The 22313-nt window shown below is 29.0% G+C and overlaps 5 protein-coding genes and 1 long non-coding RNA gene across 9 annotated transcripts; 4 read left to right on the top strand and 2 right to left on the bottom strand.

Moving 5' to 3' along the window:
* The first annotated feature begins 652 nt into the window (after window positions 1-652).
* On the top strand, window positions 653-4375 carry LOC100872453 (solute carrier family 2, facilitated glucose transporter member 10). 2 transcript variants are annotated; one of them, XM_003693152.4, is made up of 6 exons: window positions 653-826; window positions 1103-1514; window positions 1603-2154; window positions 2248-2594; window positions 2667-2895; window positions 3008-4375. In XM_003693152.4, exons 2-6 carry the CDS (start codon window positions 1172-1174, stop codon window positions 3253-3255), a joined length of 1719 nt encoding a protein of 572 aa, XP_003693200.1. In that variant the 5' UTR covers window positions 653-826; window positions 1103-1171; the 3' UTR covers window positions 3256-4375. The 2 variants fall into 2 exon arrangements, with proteins under 2 accessions (XP_003693200.1, XP_086761459.1); XM_086905333.1 differs by having other exon boundaries at window positions 731-813.
* LOC105735299 (uncharacterized) lies at window positions 4219-11247 on the bottom strand. Its single transcript, XM_012485885.3, is given in 6 exon segments — window positions 4219-7062; window positions 7065-7498; window positions 7583-7792; window positions 9762-9955; window positions 10030-10213; window positions 10837-11247. Coding segments are annotated over 6 exon segments (3474 nt in total). The 5' UTR covers window positions 11018-11247; the 3' UTR covers window positions 4219-4791.
* Window positions 6105-10068, top strand: LOC100872689 (carbohydrate sulfotransferase 9). Its single transcript, XM_003693154.4, has 5 exons — window positions 6105-6240; window positions 7971-8341; window positions 8412-8728; window positions 8818-9004; window positions 9069-10068. Exons 2-5 carry the CDS (start codon window positions 8306-8308, stop codon window positions 9579-9581), a joined length of 1053 nt encoding a protein of 350 aa, XP_003693202.2. The 5' UTR covers window positions 6105-6240; window positions 7971-8305; the 3' UTR covers window positions 9582-10068.
* Window positions 11248-11311: 64 nt separating the features above from the next.
* LOC100871611 (ubiquitin-protein ligase E3C) lies at window positions 11312-16142 on the top strand. 3 transcript variants are annotated; one of them, XM_012485887.3, is made up of 5 exons: window positions 11312-11739; window positions 11880-12338; window positions 12434-12969; window positions 13042-15083; window positions 15185-16142. In XM_012485887.3, the coding sequence occupies exons 2-5, from the start codon at window positions 11896-11898 to the stop codon at window positions 15350-15352; spliced, it is 3189 nt and encodes a 1062-aa protein (XP_012341341.1). In that variant the 5' UTR covers window positions 11312-11739; window positions 11880-11895; the 3' UTR covers window positions 15353-16142. The 3 variants fall into 3 exon arrangements, with proteins under 3 accessions (XP_012341341.1, XP_012341342.2, XP_086761455.1); XM_012485888.3 differs by having other exon boundaries at window positions 13042-15123; window positions 15185-15321; XM_086905329.1 differs by having other exon boundaries at window positions 11599-11708.
* On the top strand, window positions 16075-22274 carry muskelin (muskelin 1). Its single transcript, XM_003693218.4, has 12 exons — window positions 16075-16419; window positions 16639-16708; window positions 16894-17036; window positions 17134-17338; window positions 17437-17629; window positions 17709-17944; window positions 18003-18283; window positions 18344-18518; window positions 18598-18798; window positions 18921-19112; window positions 19197-19439; window positions 19530-22274. Exons 1-12 carry the CDS (start codon window positions 16286-16288, stop codon window positions 19764-19766), a joined length of 2310 nt encoding a protein of 769 aa, XP_003693266.1. The 5' UTR covers window positions 16075-16285; the 3' UTR covers window positions 19767-22274.
* LOC147657980 (uncharacterized) lies at window positions 16186-16899 on the bottom strand. Its single transcript, XR_015291339.1, has 2 exons — window positions 16588-16899; window positions 16186-16513 (listed from the first exon to the last, which is right to left on the bottom strand). It is a non-coding gene; the product is annotated as an uncharacterized LOC147657980 (long non-coding RNA).
* Window positions 22275-22313: the final 39 nt, after the last annotated feature.

The raw sequence follows: 22313 nt of genomic DNA, 5'->3' as shown, positions 1-22313 counted from the left end.
TTGATCACTAAACACTCATGCACCGGCACTCCCGCTGTAAAATCGTTTTCGCGATACTCGTGATTGTTAATAAGTCGTTTACCCCACTACTACCCCGAAAGTATATTTCACGAATGATCTCTATATATCCCTGAACAGCGAACAAGGAAATCTCCAAATTGAACCACATTACACACCTATGGAGCACACGCCTTGGCATAAATTATATGAAATGTCAGAGGTTCTCAGCATGCAACGAATAATAAAATAATTCATTGATAAACTAGTGTAAATGATAACATCTGAACGTAACGAATCGCGAAATAGTAAAACTCGATTTTCCGAAACATACCTTGACCAATTCAAGTCCAATAGACAACTAACTACTGGCATTGCTCCTACGGCGCGCGATGTACGCCAAGGGCGGAGCCACACTAAAAGAAGACAAACAGCGACATCCACGAGAAAATTCGAGAACTCGAATCGCTCAAAAACAACTTTATTGTATCATAGATATAATGATTTTTTTCATTTCTCATTTTTTAAAATTTTTTATATGTGCATACCTTAAGAATTGAAAATAAAACAAAATCGAAATTTTCCTTCAATTATACATGCTTATTTAATATTTATCATTTTCCTTTTTCTTATTCGTATCACCAATAGATACACTGATTTCCCTGATAGGGAAAGTAAAGCCGTGCCTTGCTTTTGCGCATAGCTGAACTCGTTTGTTTCGAGTATGTATCTCGTAAGATGGCGCTTCATATCTAAACGTCACGACAACTGTCAATTCTCAGTTATCTACAAACCACAAATGTCAAATCAACGAAAGTAAACAATAGAGGTTTTTATACTTTTATTTCATAGACTATGTGTATAGTATTAAAATTATTTCATACTCAATATATTCTCAATCATATAAATATGTGTGAACAATTATGAAATTCTGAAATAACGTTTTTATCAATTATATTTGAAAAAAAATCATCATTAATAGCATTTCAAAATATATGTATTATACTAATATATTAATCATAATTAATTTATTTTAAAATTGATATAAAATTCTTCGTTTATTCGTTACTTTATAAAATATTTTATAAAAATGTTCATGTTGCAGGATATAAAGATAATTCTTCTTAATGTGATTTTGATATATATATAATTATTATAATTATATTGAAGAAAAATGTCAGACGAAGAAGATACTGCAATACTATTGAATAGTGCGAATAAAACTATTGAAAAATCTATAAACAAGGTTCCGAATGATTATCAATGTTTACCTCCTAAAAATTTAAGGAAACCACTTCCAAAAGAGAATGATAATTTAACACCATTAACATCTGGAAATAAAAATATTTTTGTTTCCATGGTGGCAATTTTAGCAGGAATTGCTTTTGGAAGTGATATGAGCATTGCAAAACCTATAGCTCCTTTAATCAAACATGAATTTAATTTGAACTGTTTTGAAAAAGATTTTGTTATAAGTATTTGGTTTGTCGGAGCTCTTGTTGGTGGTTTAACTGGTGGTACGTATAAAAAAAATTTCTAAAAATAAAAATAAAAATGTATAAAAATGAATGAAACAAATTATATCAATAATATAATACTTTATAGGTTTTTTGATCGATTCATTCGGTCGACGTTGGACCATGATATTGACGTTAGTTTTTCTAACTTTTGGCGCTTTGTTATCAGCTTTGGCAAATCATTATATTTTATTACTTGTCGCTCGGATGATTTGCGGATATTCTGGATCTGTATCAGCCATAGCTCATTGTATATATATGGCAGAAGTGTCCGAGTTAAATAAACGCGGATATAATATAATATTATATCAATTGGGTGTAGCTACTGGATTTTTGATTTCCGTCATTGCCGCTGCGATCAAAAATATTGATTATCAATGGCGATTTTCAATTGGTATAACAGCCGTACCTGCTTTAACCGCTTGTATAATAACCATTATATTTCTTCAACGATCTCCACCGTTTTTACTTTATAAAAGAATGGCAAATGTTTCGAAAACATCGTCAAAGAAAGCTTGGTACACAATTTTTGAGACCCTAACGATTATGGCTTTTTTACTGATATTTCAACAAGGTACTGGCAAACGGCAAGTTTTGTATTACGCACCAAGATTGTTTGCGTTATTAGGTATTTGTTCTAGTAAGTGTTGTAATCATTATTCTTTTATTCTCTCTCTTTCTCTTTTTTTTTTTTTAATTCGAACAAATATTTTTTGCTTCTTTTGTTATACAGACGTTGCAGAAGTCACAGCCTTAATATCGCTGGCTATCGTGAAGGTATTTAGTACAATGTTATCTTTGATCATAGTAGAAAGATGTGGTCGACGAACAGCTCTAATTACATCGGCAACTATCTGCATGACTACAATATCGTTATTATCTTTACTTGCTACGATAGATAGGGGTGACGACAATTTAGATGTTATAAATAATCATTGTAAGAATCATCGTAATGAGGAAGTTAAAATTCATACCATTTTACCTACTGGATCACCACCGCCGTTCCCCTTACTACCGACTCCGTTAGCTATTGTACCACCTAGTCCAGAAACATGGACGCAAATTAAAGCATCTTGCGAAGTATATTTTTCTCATTTACCAGATTCACGAGCATTGATGGCATTCAATTAAATTGCTTCTATTTTATTATAGATACAAAATATTGCTGTTTCGGATGGTTTAACCGATAGTTTGCGTATCCTAGCAGTAATAACGTTACTCGTGTATGAAGCAGCATATGCTTTAGGACTTGGACCAGTACCACTTTTAAATCTCACGGAAGTTTTCCCTGCAGCAGTACGAGGGAAATGTATCAGTTTCGTTTCCATTGTAATATGGATAACCCATATTATTGCTACAGAATCTGTCAGTGCTATGACCAGTAAGTTTCCTTTCATTCTTTTCTTCTATGTATTTAAAAAAAAAAATATATATATATATATATGTGCGAATTATTTTTCATTTAATTACGCATATAATTATTCTTCTTTCAGAATCGTTGACATTAGCTGGCTCCTATTTATTTTATAGTTTCATGTGTCTCGTTACAATATTTTACGTCTTTCTTTTCATTCCCGAAACAAAAGGTAAATCTTTACATCAAATTGCTCAAGAATTAAGGAAAATTTCTCTTGGGATGCGTATATGTAATAATTTGCGCAGTTTACCGCTCATTTGTCACATTCAGTGGATAAAACGATATAATGAAAATACAAATAACGGGCAAAGTACTTTAATTTGAAAATGAAATTTCAATTATCAAAATATTGGATTATCCCAAAAGTTCCTGTAGTTTTTTTTATTATTGAGAGTATTTAAAATAATTTCTAAATCATTTTTGAACCATTAAAAATTATTTTATAACTGGTTTAGGTTATTGAGTTTGTTTCGAAATTATTAAAAAAAAAAAACATTTTTTCAAAATAAACAGTTTGAAAAATTCCAGGATAATCCAATAAACATATATAATCCTTATATGTCGACGAAAGTATTCTAAATATTATCTTTATCTCATTTTGAATGAATTATTATAAAAAAACTTATCTTAAAAACACTTCTATATGATATTGTGTTCAATAAGTATTGTATGTCAATAATACATACACGTGTACTTCCAAAAATATTATCGTAACTGCCGATTGTTATAGAACATATCACACATAATGTAATAGAAATGTCAAAATATGTAAATCATTTTTGATGCCAAAGACTGACTAGGTTTTTAATTTCATCTTTTCATCTTCTTTCAATTTATTAAACAAGAGATATTATTAATAATAATAATTCTATTTAAAAAATTTATATATAATTCTTGTTGATTTTTTCACTCAATGACACATTGTATGACGTAATTACTTGTACGGAAATTTTAATTGAAAAATATGATTAGTAATCAAGTATTAAGGTAGATATATAAAATTAGATATTTTATAATATAAAGGCAGATTTTAAATTATGTTTAGAAATAAATACTTGACATTTGAATAAGAAAATATATGACATATAATATTTACGATTTTTCAATAATCATAATATTATTTTTTTTCATCGTATGTATCACTATGCGTATATATATATATATATATATATATATAATTCTTTAAATATTTAACATTTATCATATTCATTTTGATTGCAGTTTTTTTTCTTTTACATACAATAATAATGTTGCGACGTTCTTTGGTGCCATTTAAAATAAATATCATTATGTAAAAATCTTTTATTATATATAACATTGCTGTATATAAAAATAATTTTCATATGTATAATTATTGCAGATTTACAATATTGTAAAATGTAATATTGTACTTGGCAAAGATACAATTGGTTTATATATCTAATAAAATGTATAGAAAATATAATACTTCTGTTTCAATCTCTCACTCTCTATGTGCGCACGCATACACATACATACACATAATAATTGTCTCAAATAATTTTTTCTTTCATTTTTATGAAAATAGTAATTTTCTCTTTATATCACTTGATCCACGTATATGTATATCTATATGCATCCATGTATTTCATAATAAATTCGATTTATAAACTATATACTATATACATCGTTTCTACTTCCTCTTTTTCTTATTGGTCAATAAAAAAACTAATCACGTAAAAAGTATAAAAAAATAACATTATTCTATATGAAATAAAATTAAGTATCACTCTCTTGCAAAAAAACATTTGGCCTAATAAACAAATAATCAATAATATTAAATCATTATTGTAACCTTATTTACGAATCTATTAAAAATATTATTTCGTTATGTAAATGTTTTTATATCTTTTTTACAGTAGAACCACTAAAAGACTTTTTCTTATTCCAAGTTAATAGTTTCGGAGGTGATAAAACTTGTTCCAAAAAGATATGTCTTCTCTCTTTCAAATTTAAATCGTTATTACATAAAGATTTATCGTTTTCGTAAATAAGATCGATATTTTCTCGATTTGAATGAGACTTATCGTTCGAGGTATTTTTCTCGTAACATACTTTAAACGATGCGATAGGGGCCAAATTCTCCTTGTCGTATTTTATATAATCGGACGACTTTTTTAAAATTACCGAAACATTTTTTTTCGACGCCTCGATTTCGGGAGAAGCGGTGGATTGTCCAATTTTAATAGCCTTATTAGGCGTGACAACGTAAACTAGTTGCGACTTGGATTCAAATTTCTCCTTCAATAAAGAAAATTTTCGTTTCGGATAATTGATCGGTTTTTTACGTTTATCGCAGATCGGTTCTAATTTTTCCGTATTATCGGAATTCGATTTCACTAATTGTGCAGGGGCACACGACGTAGCGTCTAGCCGTTTCTTATCCGCAGAATTTGAATTAACATTCGTATTAACATTAGAGGATATTGTCTCGGATAAATTATTATGTACAATCTTAACATTTTCAACAGGTACCAACGGACTCATTTCGACGTACAGATCATTCTCCTTCGAGTCAGCCTCGTCTTTCCGAGAGGAAATAAATGCTTGTTTTTGTAGCTTCGTTTTATTCCCCAAAATTGGCGAGTCGGAAAGTATCGCGTCTATCAATGGTGTCTTCTTGATCGATTCTATCGTGCAATATTTAACTAAGTCTTTAATAGTGTCAATCTCATCTTTTTCTCGAATAATAGATTCTGATTCCTCCAAACAATTGATGTAATTATTCCTGTTACACGTGACAGGATCTTTGAGATCAGTTTTGAACAACGCCTTCGTAAGCTGGGCCTTTTTTATCAAATTTTTCGGATCAAAATCTTCCCATTGACTGCCCGTCGTGTGATACACGTGCCTAGGGGAATTTTCGGCCGTGTATTTCCTGATTTGATCTATAGTGCTGACCAATGTGCTAACCGAATCGCAATTGGATTGATTATACTCAAATTTCTCTTCCGTGGCCATTTCATCGTGCTCTTCCAATATAGTATCCAGCGCGAACATACCACCTTTGTCATCTATCACTACCGGCTTTGCGATGTATAGGATGGAATTTTGCTCGTCCACATCAGCGATTCTTTTCGTAGAAATATCCTCGCTGTATGCAGTTTTTAACTCTCTCGAATCTATCAAATCGTATGTAAGCGTGTCAAGATAATCATCCTGCTTTAGAATTCCTCTTAATATCGAGCTTGCGCAGGTGGTGTCGGAAAATTCTGAACTGTATGTGGTGCCGGTTGTTGTGCTCGTTAAAGTATCCCTTCTCCTGTCTCTGACAACGCTGTCATCGTGGATGTAAGTTTCTATATCCGTATATCCTTTCCAACTGCGAATACACCATGGTGGCCTAGCCACGCCAAGGGGACAAACGTTCTCATAATCGTGAATCGAAGTAACGCAACTCATCGTTTCGTCCCTTTGTTGCAACTCTTTCGTTAGTTTTTCCGTTTCCTCCGTTTTCTCGCAATTCCCGTTAAATATCGGGGTCTCCATCCTGCCCCTTAACATTGTAATACCGTTTAAATCTTTGCAAATGTTGCTCAAGGAGCGATCCTCTAATCCGTCGTGTCTCGTACTTATATCCAGTATCAAATTTCTATTGGTTAGAACTTTGCCACTGTCTTGGTCGTCACTTTCCATTTCAAGAATAAGCTGGTTCGAGAAACAAATGCCACGTCTCTTTTGCAACGGGAGGCAAGAGTTTGTTGAATCTTTTGTCGAAACATCTTTGTCTATATCCAATCCGTGAATCGTGGGCAAACAAATACCTCTGCGTTTCTGACGATGAATATCTTTTTCGCTCGAATTGTTATGATCGTCATGAATCTCGAGATATTCGCAATTATTATCGGCTATGGTGAACGCATTACTCGGTAAAATGTGATTCGACGATGGATTTTCGTCTTTCGAAATGTTGTTGTGCGCCGACTCGCATTCCGAAACAACGCAAACAGCAGTTGATGGTGAATCGTTTTCGATCAGGCAAGTTTGATTGGCAACGCCGTTTTCCGTACATTCCGAATTTTGCACAATGTTCGTCAATAAATATTGCTTGTCCGTCGTGATTTCCTCGGAACTAGTCCTCTGAGAACGATCGATAGAACGTGTCGAAGACGCGTGAACGAGTTAGGATAATACTGTTTAAAAGATCTAGGAGTAACAGCTTTGTTGGTTACAATCTCGGATTTTTTATCAGCGGTCTCAGATATATTTCCAACTTTGGACGGATGAAATTTTCCATAATAGAACAACATACTTGTCAAGCCAATCATCATTCCTCCAATTATAAAACTGGTCATTATTATTATTTTTTCAGTTTTAATAATATCTTTAAAATATAAAACGAACACAACTAAAAAGACTATGTTTTCTATTACAATGATGGAATAAAATATAAATACTCTATACCGAGATTTACCAATACGTAAATTAAAAAAATCAAAACAATAAATCAGTCCTATAATACAATTATAAATACGCTCTTCCCATATAGTTGGGCAAAAATTTGTGTTTTGAAGAAGCACCCAAATGGTCATAAAGAGCCAGTGGAATCCTGTAACATTCACAACAGAGCACACGCTGTACGAAAGACATAAATCTATTTTGAGCAATCTTGTTAACTCACTCTTATACTTACCAAGAAACAATAAAGACCATTGTCTTAAACAGACTGCTGTTAAAACCAAAACAGCTATTCTGGATATTAACATTCCGGCCCGCCAAAAACCTTGAAGAATTAATACTATCCATGTTGCTTCATTATTGTCAGGATTTATTTTTTGCATAGCTTTTGTATATGTACCTATAGCCCAGCTCAACGAACAAAAGGAGACTATGGCGGATAAACCTATTTAATTATTTATTTAAAAATATCAATTAAATGTCATTGATTTTGAACATTATTATTTGTACACATCCAGTAAAGTCTTTAGTTAGTGACAGTGACAGTGGCAGTGGAAGCCATAGTATTTTTAGCACTTCAAACACCCACCCTACTCTAAGAGAAGAGAACATTATTTTTAAAGTTTCAGTGCTGCAAGGTTCCAAATAGAATGCTTAGATAGCAGCCATAGTAATCGGATTCTAACACTAAAACACACATTACATTCTGATAAAAGGAGGATAAAATAATATGAATAATATCTATATTCTTGTGCTTCTGTTATCTTTGGGGGCGGACCAGAGGATATGAAGATATGTAGTCATTCAATTTCAGTTTCCTCTCAAATTCTTCAAATTATACTATCTATTATATTTAAAGTATTTACGTGTCAAAATATTATTATTTTTAAAAATTCTTCACATATAAGAATTTAAATGTCGAACAATAATATATTTGTATCATTTGAAAGTGAAATGTATGCATATTTTTGCTAATATGTTCTCAGGATTACAAGTAAGTATTATTTTCATATATATATTTAATATAAATATAAGAATAAAAAATACTTATTATTCTTCTACAGAGACAACTTACATTATTGAAATTAGTTATGATATTTGTTATAACATTCATGTCGTTTATATTAATATTAAGTTTGCTGTGTAACTCGTGTTTACGTGTAAACAAATATATGAGAAGTAAAAATTTTATTAATAATGAAAATAACAAGCATAGCAATCTGATAAGTAATAAATCTATAGCAATGTTTTCAATAGAAGAAATGAAAAATATAAAAGAACAATTGAATTCTAGAAGAAATGAATTAGAACAATATTGTAAAACCATAAGTAGAACAAGTTCGAATTTAGACAATGTATTATCAAATATGATTATTGATACGTAAGCAAATAACAATTTATTTCACATTTAAAACGTTACATTGTAAAATAGTAATTTGTAAATTTATATATTCTATATATTCCACACAGAATACACGGTTTATCCTGGTGCCCTATATACAAAGCAGCAAGTTCCACTTGGATGAAGCATTTTGCTACACTTGGAGGTGTATTAACTGAATCAGCTATGGAATTGATTCGTAGGAATATTTTACAAATTAATACAATTGTTAGAAAAGCATTTCCACGTGATCGAGATGTTAAAAAAGCATATCAGGTATGTAGTACAAGATACAAAATATATTTAATTATTTATATAAACAATTTCTATTTCTATTTAGAAATTAAATACAACAACGAAATTTTTGATAGTGCGCCATCCATTTGAACGTCTTGTTTCTGCATATAGAGATAAATTGGAACACATAGAAGGAAGAGATTATTATTATAAAAGATTTGGACGTCATATTACGCACAAATATCATCGATATAGGAAACCGAATGAAACGAAATTAGAACCTACATTTACAGAATTTCTTCGATTTATAGTAGAAGAAAAGTACTTTGATGAACATTGGGCACCGTTTATTGATACTTGTGAACCCTGTTTAATTCCGTACAATTATATTTTAAAATTCGATACTTTTGATAGAGATCAAAAATTTTTAATACAAGAATTAGGATTAAATGAATATCTGTATGAAAAAAATGATTTAAAAAATATAAATCCACGTGGAGTAACAACTACAACTTTAGTTAAAGAATATATACAAAATGTTCCTAGATCATTGCTCGATGAAATTAACAAAGTTTATGAAAATGATTTTAAACTTTTTTCCTATTTACCTATATAATATCTTAAAATATTTAAGAATAACAATAGATATAAAAATGTGATAAATAATTATGTTTGATCATTTTTATTAATACAATTTGAGCAATAATAATCTCTACCATAGACTTAACAGCTTTTATTTTTTTTTTTTTTTTTTTTGATTTTTGATTTTTTAGTTGAAATAATTATTTTCTCTTACTTGTCCATAATGGTGTATAACGTAATACTGCCATAATATATAGTTGCAATATTAATTGCGGAGCAGCCCCCATAAATGACTCAAATAAATGCAACATGCATATATCACTTTCCTGTCTGTATACCCAATTTTTATCCTTCATAAATCGTTTGCTCCTTAATGAATGTATTGTGGAATAAAGTAAAATTAAATACCTAGAAAAATCAAATTATTTGCCTTATCAGAAAAGGCATAACAAAATTAATTATAAGAAAACATAAAATAATACCTGTGTAAAACTCCTAAAAATAAAAAGTGCAATAACCAATGTATATTTTTAATAGAACCATCGCTGTGATACCATCTTAAACTAAATATTTGAATAATACCAGCAGGTAAAATTGTAAAACTCAAAGCAAAACATCCCCAAACAAATTGGCCTTGTAGAAAATATTTCATAAACACAATACTATCTATAACAAAAATATTTTATAGTAATATTTGTTTATATATATATATATTAAAGTTATATGTTATATGTTAGAAATACGATTCTTATTAAAAAAAAAAAAAAAAAAAAAAAAAATCCTAATAATCCAATTAGTTTTTAAATTCATATTTATAAGATCTAGAGAAAATCAAAATGAATTTAAGAAAAATTTTTCAATAAAACTTACAATCTTTATACATTTTATATTGAAATCAATAAGAAAGAAAGAAAGAAAGAAAAAAAGAAAGAAAAAAAATGCTTAAAAATCATCATAGATAATTTTAAAATGTGAATTTTATATCATTATGATTGTAATAACATTATTAAAATATATACAAATATAATACATATTGTATATTTATAATATATATTGTATGTATGCATATATACATAAATATATACATACATATACGTATATGTATGTAGAAATTGAAGAAGTTATGATATTCTACTTTACATACAAAATATATTAAACATACATCAATTTGCCAATGATCCTTTACACTTATTAAAACATGTTCTTTAATAAATTTTATTATTTTCCATAGAAAGAATTTCTTTTTCAGGAATATCTATATAGTATATACACTTTTATTCTTTGTTCACCTGTTGCTATATCGATGAAAAAAAAACTGACAGAAGTCAAGTAGTAAAACAAGTCTAACAATCTAAATTGATAACATTCTATTTCTCTGTGTAATGTTATTGCTGATGCATTTTTTTTCACAGTTTCATAGCACGAAACATTATCATGTTTTAACTCTGCCGCCGCCATCTTCCCGGCCATTCTTGATTTAATTTCACGCAAATGAAAGAACGCGTTCCGAAATCAGCTATATACTTTCCACTTTTTTCTTTGTTTGGAATTTTTTAAGTTTTTATTAGACATGATATATTTTATGTTAGTAAATTTCTTTCCAAGTATGTTATGAAACTATTCTTTCTAAAAAGAGAATTAAATTTGTATAATTGATTTCATTCATCAGAAAAGAAAATCATAAACATATACACATGTATAAATTTTATATATACACAAGCTTACATGATATACACGCAAGCGCATTATATAGTTGCGATTTTCAACATGTCCGTAAAATAAAATATGGCGAGCATTTGATGACTAGACGTATACATACGATCTGGTGCTTGTTGTTCTTTGCTGACATTGAAATAAACATATTTCTGAGAATATGCTTATAGTTTAATTTTCAACGTAAATTATATTACAATATAAATTAAGAAAAGAGTAATAGTTTTTGTAGATATTAACCTTATAGAGGAAAAAGAATTTAACTTTACCTAGAAGTAAATTAAAATTCTGAATAGAATTGGCGATACCATTAATTCTGATATTACATTAAATATTGTCAAGTATGCAAAGATAAATGAGAGAATATTGACAATATTTTTCTATTATTAAGAAATGATACTTTACTGCAAAATATTTATGTTTAAAGAAGAATCTTGTGAATAATTAGGTAAAATTATCATTATCATCTTTCCTATAATGTAAGTAGTTAAAAATATTATATTAAAAGTTGTAGTAAAATATATATTAATATTTGTTTTTAAATTTATAATATTAATTTAAATACAAAGGTAACAATATTATAACTTATATTATTCTTTTTTCCTTTTTTTCAAAAAAGAATAAATAGGAATGTTATGCTATTAAAAAGAAACCGAAGCATCATGTATAGTTTTGAAGGAGATTATAGACGTAAACCACAACAAAATTTAGCAGGTGCAAGTAGAAGAGATGAGAAATCAGTTTTATTACAGCATGCTCAATTAGAACGTTTAAAACGAGAACAACAACGTAAAAAACATAATGCAGCATTAAAAATTCAGGCACTTGTGCGTGGTTTTATAATAAGAAAGAATACAAAAATAATTAAAAGAACAGAATTTGATGAAGAGCAACAAATAAATGGTCGAAGAAATTTAAATCTAGATGAGTTAACAATATATTTCCAAAAATTATTGTTTTTTTATAATCATACTTTGGATGCTAACAGATTAATATGGATACTTCAACATTTTTTGAAACATCAGCAAGAAATTAAACAGAAATGTGTAAATTGTTCAGATTGGTTATGGAGGTTAAGGTAAATTCTATAAAAAAAAAAAAAAAAAAAAAACATAATATAATAAATATCATTCAATATTTGATAACATAAATAAGATAATATTATATCTACAGATGGATTCTTCGAATGTGCATGCAACATAATTCAGAAGCTTTAATGAATGGAGCTTATTCATTGGCTATACCATTGAGAGTGATAGAAACATTTACAAGTCGTGAAGATACAGAAAAAGTTTTACACGAAAATAGTTATAAATATTTAAGAAACATTTTCATTTATTTGATAAAGCATAAATATTTTGATCAATTAAGAAAATTAATAGATAATAAAGTTCCATCTATGTTGGAACCTACTTCTGTTCCTCCAACTCCAATTTCAAAATGTTTAGTAGATATGATTAAACGACCGTTAGATTTAATTTCTTTTATAGAACAGGAAGATAATTTTTCTATGCTTGTTTTACAAGAACTTTGTAGAAGTATATTATCTCCAAAAATGTCTGATGCAGTAAGAATGTTTATCATTCCATCATTATCTGAATTTATAGAATTTCCCTATATTCAATTGATTAAATGTATTAATAGAATTGAAATTGAACCAACGATAAGTTTACTTTATTCTATTTTATCTTTAGAATCAAATCGACTTTGTAAGTATATAAAATAATTTAATAATGCAAATAGATAAGAACATTAATAACAGATTTTTCTTTTTATTACAGCTGCATGTAAATCTAAAGATATTCTTATTAATTATTTACAAGTTCTTGCATCTATGAGTTCAACTATAATACCATTAATTGTTGAAGAAAATATAGAGCAAGCGAATGATTCAGATTCAGAATCAACCACAAGTATGATTGATCAAGATCAAGCCGATATTCTACATGAATGTTCAGAAATGTTGAATGAAGAGCACCGTGTTCAAGGAATACTCTTAGCGGTAGATCGAAGTAAAGATCCAGCTGTATTACAACCATTGTGCCAACTCTGTCATCATCTATTGATCACTAACAAATTAGCCATTCATAAATATAAATTGTTATATATGCTCGCTTTTAAACCAATATTTTTAAAAAATTTATGGGCCGCTCTATTATCAGCTTGTCAAATGTCATTATTTGGCGGGGCAACGCCTCTCTTGCAAATCATATCACGGGGTATTGGTCTTTCTGCCGAAGATACAAAAAAAATAATTCCACTATTAGCTGTATTTTGTTCACTATTTAGTCTACTTATTGCAACATTACATGATACAGAATTTTTTATTCAAGATCAATCATTAGATATTAACGGACAACAAGCAATGCCGTTTACAACTTCGGAATTAGTATTGTTATCAAATCATTTAAAAGGCGTTTGTTTAGGTTTGGTCGAGCTTGCATTTCCCGATAGCCGACCAACTGTACGAGACGATTATAAAAGAGCTGTCCTCGGTCCAACATGTTCCTTACGAAATCAACAAGATACACAAATGTGGACTCATTTATTCAAAGTAACAGTTGGGTTATTACGTCAGTTGCATATGCGAGACTTGAGACGACAATTTTGTCCAGAAAGTCATTGGATAGCTTCGAATATTGTAATACCAATTGATAAACCTCAAGATTTCACATTTCGTAGACGTAGATTGAGAGGATACATTCCTTTTCAAGGATTACGAGTATTTACTCGTGAAGAACTAGAAGAAGGGCCACCTCTTACTGCAAAAGAAGTTCGAACGTTAACGCTTCTTCGCGAAATACCATTTGTTGTACCATTTAATAACAGAGTAGTGGCGTTTCAATCATTAATTTATCGAGATAAAACGGAACAACAAGGTGAATTAACACACTTCATGCAAGGACCATCGATACAAATATCGGTAAGAAGAAACTATCTCTACGAGGATGCATTTGAAAAATTATCACCGGAAAATGAGCCAGAATTGCGATTAAAAATGCGCGTACAACTTTTTAATACAGCTGGTTTAGAAGAAGCTGGTGTAGACGGTGGTGGTCTTTTTAGAGAATTTTTATCGGAATTACTAAAAACAAGCTTCGATCCTAATAGAGGCTTTTTTAGGCTTACCAAGGATAATATGCTGTATCCAAATCCTACAGTACAATTATTGGTTGATGATTTTCCGAAACATTATTATTTTATCGGTAGAATTCTTGGAAAAGCTTTATACGAGAATTTATTAGTAGAACTTCCATTTGCAGAATTTTTTCTATCAAAAATCGTTGGTCGTCAATCAGATGTTGATGTTCATCATTTAGCTTCTTTAGATCCAATTATGTATAGAAATCTCTTGTATCTAAAAAGTTACAAAGGTGATGTTGCGGATCTTGGTCTAGATTTTACCGTATTATCAGATGAATTAGGTGAAAGACGAATCGATGAATTGAAACCAGGTGGTGCCAATATTCCTGTTACAAATCATAATCGTATCGAATACATTCATTTGATGGCCGATTATAAGTTAAATAAACAGATTCGAGCGCAATGTTACGCATTTAAACAAGGTATAGGTAGTGTAATACCCCTGGATTGGCTTCAAATGTTTAACAATAAGGAACTACAAGTTTTGATATCAGGTGCACAAATTCCAGTTGATGTAAACGATTTAAAATTACACACTAACTATACAGGAGGATATGCACCTGATCATCCGACAATCACTGCATTTTGGAAAGTTGTTAATGAATTTAATGACCAGCAAAAAGGACAATTACTCAAATTTGTTACGAGCTGCAGTCGACCGCCCTTACTTGGATTTAAGGTACAAAGCGGTTATTTCTTTTTTGATGACTAATTAATAGGTACGTGTAAATATGTATAAATAGATAGATATATATATATATATATATTAATTTTTTTTAGGAACTCGATCCACCTTTTTGCATTCAACATGCTGGCAGTGTTGATCGCCTGCCAACTTCAAGTACCTGTATGAATTTGTTAAAACTACCAGAATTTCCAGATGAGAAAACTCTACGCGAGAAACTTTTATATGCAATACAAGCTGGTGCAGGTTTTGAATTGAGTTAAAGCTCAAATTTATCTTAATTTTAAGTGAATTCTTTTAATTAAATCGGTGATACCTGATTGTATATAAATTTTAAGCGTAATTAACATTAAGTAAACATATTCGAAAACAAAATGCAAAAATGAAAATCGTAATTCATTATTGGATAAGTGATTTGATTCAATGTTAATTATGTGCTTTAAATGTCTGTGTTTGTCTATAACAGCGAATAAGGACAAGATAGATTATGTTTCAATTATTTTTTTTGTCTGCTACAGGGCAGAATAATTTAATAAATCTTCGTCGGATCAGGCAATAAATAATATTGTCAGGAGGGGCCAATTAATTAGTCTATTAAGGAGATAATTATCAATACAATGAACAAATGTGTATTGTTTGTAAAAATACGTCAGTTTATCCTATTCGATACGTATCAACTTATACGCATACATATGTGTATATATACCCAACGTATTTATGTACTTTATTTGTTGTTATTTTTCTGCCCTTGGCCTATAACTGTAAATTGTGTATATTTTTTGTATTACATCATAACTATCAACAACTATGATATCAAATGTACATGAGAGAATAGAACATATATGTGTATATATATATATATATATACACGTGTGTGTGTGTGTGTATGTGTGTGTGTGTATAAATATATATGTGTATACGTATATATGTATTTATGACTTCGTTAATTTAGTGTAAATAATAAAAAAAAATCCTGACATGTCATATACATTTATTACAGATATGTTATTTAAATTTGAATAGTGTTTTAATAAAGGTTGTACACAAATAGAATATTTTGTTGTGAAAAGTTAAAAGTTAAAAAGATAAAATTTAATTTATAATTTGTCCAAATAGTAATTTATTACAATACGTTACATCGTTCTTTCAAATCATATTTTCATACAGTGTTCTTCCTTAGATATATATCTATAAAAATGGCACACACATTTAGTGTTAAAAGCTTATGTCATTTGTGTAACATGGCGTCGAACGAGAATAGCAATTTTCAGAAAGTTTTGGAGTTCAAAATTTATAAATGCTCCAGCTTTTCTTCATCTTATGTGCCAGAGTAAGTGCTTCATTAATTTTAAATGATTTTCTTCCAACTACACTTTGTAATTACAAATTGGAAAACAATCGTAACATGGCAATAATTTTCTAACCTATAATAATGGTTATGTTGAACAATAAAATCCATTATATGTGAAGTTATGAAATAAATAATTGTATTAATTACGCCGGACTTTTTAGTAAGCATTAAATTAACATATTCTTTTTCTTTTTTTAGAAATATCCTTGTAGATAAACCATCAGATCAGACATCGCGCTGGTCTTCTGATATTGACACTTATCCACAGGTAAACATTGTTCAAAACTAACTCGATATGTTGCCAAAAAGTGTTGAGAAAATTGTTATAGAATTTATAAAGAAATTCAAATTATAAATCTTTATTTAATTATGTCAAGATAAAATTTAATATTTCATATTGTTAAAATTAATATAGCACATTAAATTTGTATAACAAATATTCTTATTTTTTAGTTTCTTATATTAAAATTACGATTTCCCTCGATTGTAAAAACAATTACATTTGGTAAATATGAGAAAACACATGTGTGTAATATAAAAAAGTTTAAAGTATATGGTGGTTTAGAACCAGAAAACATGATGGAACTTTTAGAGAAGTACGTGTTAAATTTGTAATGATAAGAAATGTTTATATATAGATATTTATATATAAATAAATAAATATATATATTGATATGTATCTATGATTTTTAGTGGATTAAAAAATGATTCAGTACCAGAAACTTTTGATCTGAAGCATATATTAGGAAATGAGGAAAATTATTTTCCAGTTAGATATATAAAGATTGTTCCATTACAATCCTGGGGCCCTAGTTTTAATTTTTCTATTTGGCATGTGCGTTTAACTGGCACTGATGATGTTAAAATTGTAAAACCTAGTATAGAATGGCTTAATGCGGTAAATATAGAATAATATATTTAAATATAAGAAATAATATATTTTTTATATTTTTGTACATTTTTACATGTTATAATATATATATATATAAATTACAGTATCGCCAAAAAGAAGTAATAAGACTGTGTATGAAACACTTTAGAAAACTTGAACAATCAGAAATTGTAGATACTTTGCAAAGAGTGACTGGTGTTCCACTTGAGGACCCTAGATTAACTGGATTATATGATTTATTAGTTACAAAAGGTGATCATTTGCAAGCTGAATGTTTTATAAGTAATGCAGTAATGTGTGAGTATTTTTTTTCTCTTATCTTTTTTTATCTCATAATTCTAATACAGTCTCAGAAAGTATATGATTTATAATACAGTGGGTCTCCTGAATGACTATATCAATGCTCAAACTTATAGAGCAGTTTGGACTAAGTTATCATTCACTGATGGTAAACCAGGAATGAGAGGAGGTCATCAAATGGTTCTTGATCCGAATGCAGAACTTCTTTATCTTTTTGGGGGATGGGATGGAAATCAAGATCTTTCAGATTTATGGGTGTATAACATAGCTTCTAACAAGTGGACCATTATATGTAAAGATACAGAAGCTGTGGTAAGATTTAAAAAAAAAAGTGTATTTTTTGGTAGAGAATTCAAATACTAAATTATAGGGTGGTCCAAGCGCGAGATCTTGCCACAAAATGTGCCTTGATCCAGAACGTAGGCAACTTTTTACTCTTGGTAAATACTTAGATGCAGAATACAGAACACCGGAAAATTTAAAGAGTGATTTTTTTGTCTATGATATTGAATCAAACAAATGGACACAAATATCAGAAGATACGGGTGCTGTAGGAGGACCTCAATTAATTTTTGATCATCAAATGTCCATGGATGTTGAAAAACGGACAATTTATATATTTGGTGGTCGTGTGCTTGTTTCCCCAACAAAGTAAGTAGATTTACGCAATAATTATTAATTGATATTTTAACATGTTTATCTAATTTATAGTTCCGAAGAACACGGTATGGTATCAAGTTCAACCGAACCAATTTTTTCCGGATTATATTCTTATCATGTACCAACTGGTACATGGAATAGGCTTGCCTGTGACATTGCAAGACCGTGTCCTACCAATGCACCAACTATTAGATCTCGAGCTGGTCATTCTATGTTATTCCATCCTGTATGTATATATTTTATTATACGATGTATATTATGAATATATGAATATAATACAATTTGGAAATTTTACTTTTTTAAAGAGATTGCGGAAGCTATATATTTTCGCGGGTCAAAGAGGCAAAGAAGATCTTAGCGATTTTTTCACATATGAGGTCGATACAAATCATATCGAACATATTTTTAATGATTTTGGTGCTAAAGATTCGAATCATGTTCCGGCAGCTGGATTTACACAAAGAGCTACAATTGATCCTGAATTAGGAGAAATATATGTTTTATCGGTTTGTATAATAATAATAATAATAATAATAATAATAATAATAATAATAATAATAATAATAATTTACTTTAAAATTTATCATTATCATTGGTATTTAAATTTTTTTAATTATTATTTATTTAGGGTTTAAGTAAAGACAAGGGTAAAAGATTTGACAGCGTTCAAAATTCTTTTTGGGTATATAGTATTAAAAACAATAAATGGTCTTGTATTTATCGAAATGATAATGTCGGAGAGAAATATTGGAGTAAAATGCAAGATTACGAACCATGTCCACGATATGCGCATCAATTAGTTTATGATCATGTAAAAAAGGTTTGTTTTATATTATATACTATTATAAAAAATTTTTCGGTTTATGCAGCATAATGATAATGACGTTACATAATATATTATTAGGTCCATTTTTTATTTGGAGGAAATCCTGGGAGATCCTGTCTTCCTAACTTACGACTCGATGATTTCTGGCAATTAAAATTATGCAGACCGTCTCATGAACAAATTTTAAAAAAATGCAAATTACTCATTAGAAAACACAAATTTAAAGAACTAGCTTTGAACAATAGTGTCGAAGCGCTTGAATATTTACAGACCGAAGTATCGGAAATTATTGATCATAATGATGCGGAACAAACGAAAGAGGTAGTAGCATCTTTTTAATCAGTAACAAATGATTCATGAGTACTCCTTGCCAATGTTGCTGTTTCAAATGTATACATTTCTTCATTACAGTTTCAATTGTTAACATCCCTTCTATTCAGAGAACAAAACTTGTTAGGAGAAGCCACAAATTCAAATAGTTCAGACGCCGTATTAGGAAATTTAGTTAACATGGATACATCGTTATGTTATTCGACTACTCGCGATATTCATACTTTGAGAACTGAATTATACGATAAACTAACAGAATTTTTTCCCGAATCATCGACACAACCCCGTGCTAATTTGATTGATCTTTTACCATTGTGATCTAACAATAATTAAAATCTAACTAAAAATATTTTGAAATGTAAAGCAAACAAATTCCTTTCGTTATCTTGTAAAGACATTTCCTATTATATCAAAACAATTTTTATCTTTAAAAAGGAAACGTTATTTTTATAACGTAATTCTTTGTATTTTAAAAAGGGAAAAATATTCTCAGATATAGACGTGCAATCTCTCCTTCTCTTTACATAATCCAATTTTTTGCATAAAGAATGACTTATAAAGAAAAAGATATATTCATCATGATACATTTAAGAAAGCGATTATCGAGACAAAGGTGTTTAGCCTGTCTGTTTCCTTCTTCTTTTTCTATTGAGTTTTCGTTTATTTTGGACAATTCTAGCCGTTTTTACTATATCTAGATTTCTTAAATTTATTTGTAAATTTTTTTATTTTATAAAATCTGATTAATATTACAATTGCTAAGATAAATATTATAATTGCTCACTCTAATAACGTTACGTTGTTCAAATCCATTTCAACTATCAACGAATTGGAGTTACTGTGTTATAATATATGGTAACATTTGTCTATAAATAATTATCGTTCTTAAAGCAATTAAAGAATGACTATTTTTAAAAGTTCTTTTTTATCCATTGTATATATATATATCGAAGGGATGCTTTGCAAATTTTTATGGAACGAAAACTCGTTAAATGTTGTAATGTTAATGAGAAATTGCAACATAAGTGCAACAGATAGGCGATGCATTAAAAAATGTATATTCTTCTATTTTTATGGCTTCACTTTGTTCGCTGTTAAAGATATTTTATACAATATATTGTTACTGCAGCATTTCATCTGTACATCATGTGAAATAGTTAAAATTATCATTATTATCACGTATATTCATGATATAAATTTATTATATATATATATATATATTTCATGATAAATGTTATAAAGCTTAGTCGAATTTTTTATAAATATTATGTACATCCATATGTTCTATTATAAGTTATATACTTCTGTATCATTAATTGATTATCGTGAAGAATATAAAATGCGCTAACATTTTCGCTTGTGATAGAATTGATATAAAAAGCACGTTTTTAAGTATTTTTGTTTCTAAGATCTTGTATATATTTTGTGACTATAGAAAGTAATACCTAAAGTTATCATTATTGTTAATTCTTTTGTACCATACGCATTATTTGATGACATGTGCGAAACATCTTGTACATAGCATTGCTTTATCATTATATTTGTAGCATTATAAGAATGTGATTATAGCGAACCTTGCGACTATTCAAGAATATATGGAAAGATCGTTCAGAAGCGTATCTTTGTATATAACTTTGTGCGCTGAAGAATAAAACGATTGTACAATTTCGATTTAGCATAAGAAAAATAGCGAACCTATGTGAGGATCGTTAAAATAACAAAAAAAAGAAAAAAGATGCGAAACTTTTATAAGATGTTTCAGATTTTATTGCAATTTTCAGCAAAAAACGAGATAAAACAATTTTTGTCAAAGAATCTGTTAATAATTATTAACAGATTCTATTAATAATCTGTTAATAATTATTACTTTAATTGAGCGTGATTATAACATGGAAATATTTTCGGATATTTATCAACCGTGATCGAAATTTATTTTATATGTAACAAAAGAAAAACATATATTTCACGCCATTTCAAAGATATGTAAGTACGTTGCGTACACTATATGTTTAGCCAATGAAAATCATTGCTTTCATAATATTATGCATATGTATTAACAGACTAAATATCAGATTTGTCTCGGGATTTTACCTGATTTTATCTGATTTTATTATGAAATTCGACAAGAACGTTGAGTAGAATTCTAAAACGTGATATTCGAAGTTCTAGTCAACTAATATACGATTACGAGAGAAAAAAAAATCACTATTCGATTCACCGGTGTGATTTATAAGTGATTAAGAATCATATAATTATCATATAAGTTGTAAAGTTTTATAGTTCTATATATTGTTTGTGAAATCCATTTGTTTCTTTGTTCGACGTTCCCTTTGTGATAGACGATGCGACAGAGAAGTCAAGAGTGTCTCAAAATTCGAGGATCAAACTGTGCCAATATGTGTTCCGCAAAACTTAAAAATTAACTTATTAGAGCTTAAATGTCTCCCTTGTATTATAAATTCGAGAACAATTGTTGAACTGTAAGCGCGAACGAATATTCATTTCCTCGAACATATCATTTTAATAAAATCTTGTTTCGATTTATGTATTTTTATTCTTATATATAATGCATAGCAGCACAGTTTGATCATTAAATTTTTAAATAGAACACTCTCCATACTGTTTTTTAATTATCTCTTGTTTTCAATCATTTGTTCCCTTTTTCTTTTTCATAATATTTAAATATAACTGTTTCATTGCCAATGGTCACATGCATTTATTTGAGAATCGTTATCGTTTGTTAAACAATATTAATTGTAAAATGAAAATGAACTTGTGTCCCAAATGTGTATATACGAAATAAACAAAGTGAATTTTTTGCAAGAATTATTTGTAGTTGCAATAATTTGAATGACGTTAAAACGA

This window comes from Apis florea, unplaced genomic scaffold (assembly GCF_048593485.1).
Source record: "Apis florea isolate Af1SG1 unplaced genomic scaffold, ASM4859348v1 contig_2411_pilon, whole genome shotgun sequence".
In the NCBI taxonomy this organism is placed as follows: Eukaryota; Metazoa; Arthropoda; class Insecta; order Hymenoptera; family Apidae; genus Apis; species Apis florea.
This window is presented reverse-complemented; position numbering and strand designations above follow the sequence as displayed.

Excerpts from the sequence above, each read along its gene's own strand:
- LOC100872453 (XM_003693152.4), top strand. The coding sequence starts at position 1,172 with ATGTCAGACGAAGAAGATACTGCAATACTATTGAATAGTGCGAATAAA. Across the intron at positions 2,155-2,247 it reads GTTATTAGGTATTTGTTCTA|ACGTTGCAGAAGTCACAGCC; the intron begins GTAAGTGTTGTA and ends TTTGTTATACAG. Across the intron at positions 2,896-3,007 it reads ATCTGTCAGTGCTATGACCA|AATCGTTGACATTAGCTGGC; the intron begins GTAAGTTTCCTT and ends TTCTTCTTTCAG.
- LOC100872689 (XM_003693154.4), top strand. The coding sequence starts at position 8,306 with ATGCATATTTTTGCTAATATGTTCTCAGGATTACAA. Across the intron at positions 8,342-8,411 it reads ATATGTTCTCAGGATTACAA|AGACAACTTACATTATTGAA; the intron begins GTAAGTATTATT and ends ATTCTTCTACAG. Across the intron at positions 8,729-8,817 it reads TCAAATATGATTATTGATAC|AATACACGGTTTATCCTGGT; the intron begins GTAAGCAAATAA and ends TATTCCACACAG.
- LOC100871611 (XM_012485887.3), top strand. The coding sequence starts at position 11,896 with ATGCTATTAAAAAGAAACCGAAGCATCATGTATAGTTTTGAAGGAGAT. Across the intron at positions 12,970-13,041 it reads TTTAGAATCAAATCGACTTT|CTGCATGTAAATCTAAAGAT; the intron begins GTAAGTATATAA and ends TTTTTATTACAG. Across the intron at positions 15,084-15,184 it reads CGCCCTTACTTGGATTTAAG|GAACTCGATCCACCTTTTTG; the intron begins GTACAAAGCGGT and ends AATTTTTTTTAG.
- muskelin (XM_003693218.4), top strand. The coding sequence starts at position 16,286 with ATGGCACACACATTTAGTGTTAAAAGCTTATGTCATTTGTGTAACATG. Across the intron at positions 16,709-16,893 it reads ATATTGACACTTATCCACAG|TTTCTTATATTAAAATTACG; the intron begins GTAAACATTGTT and ends CTTATTTTTTAG. Across the intron at positions 18,284-18,343 it reads GTGCTTGTTTCCCCAACAAA|TTCCGAAGAACACGGTATGG; the intron begins GTAAGTAGATTT and ends TCTAATTTATAG.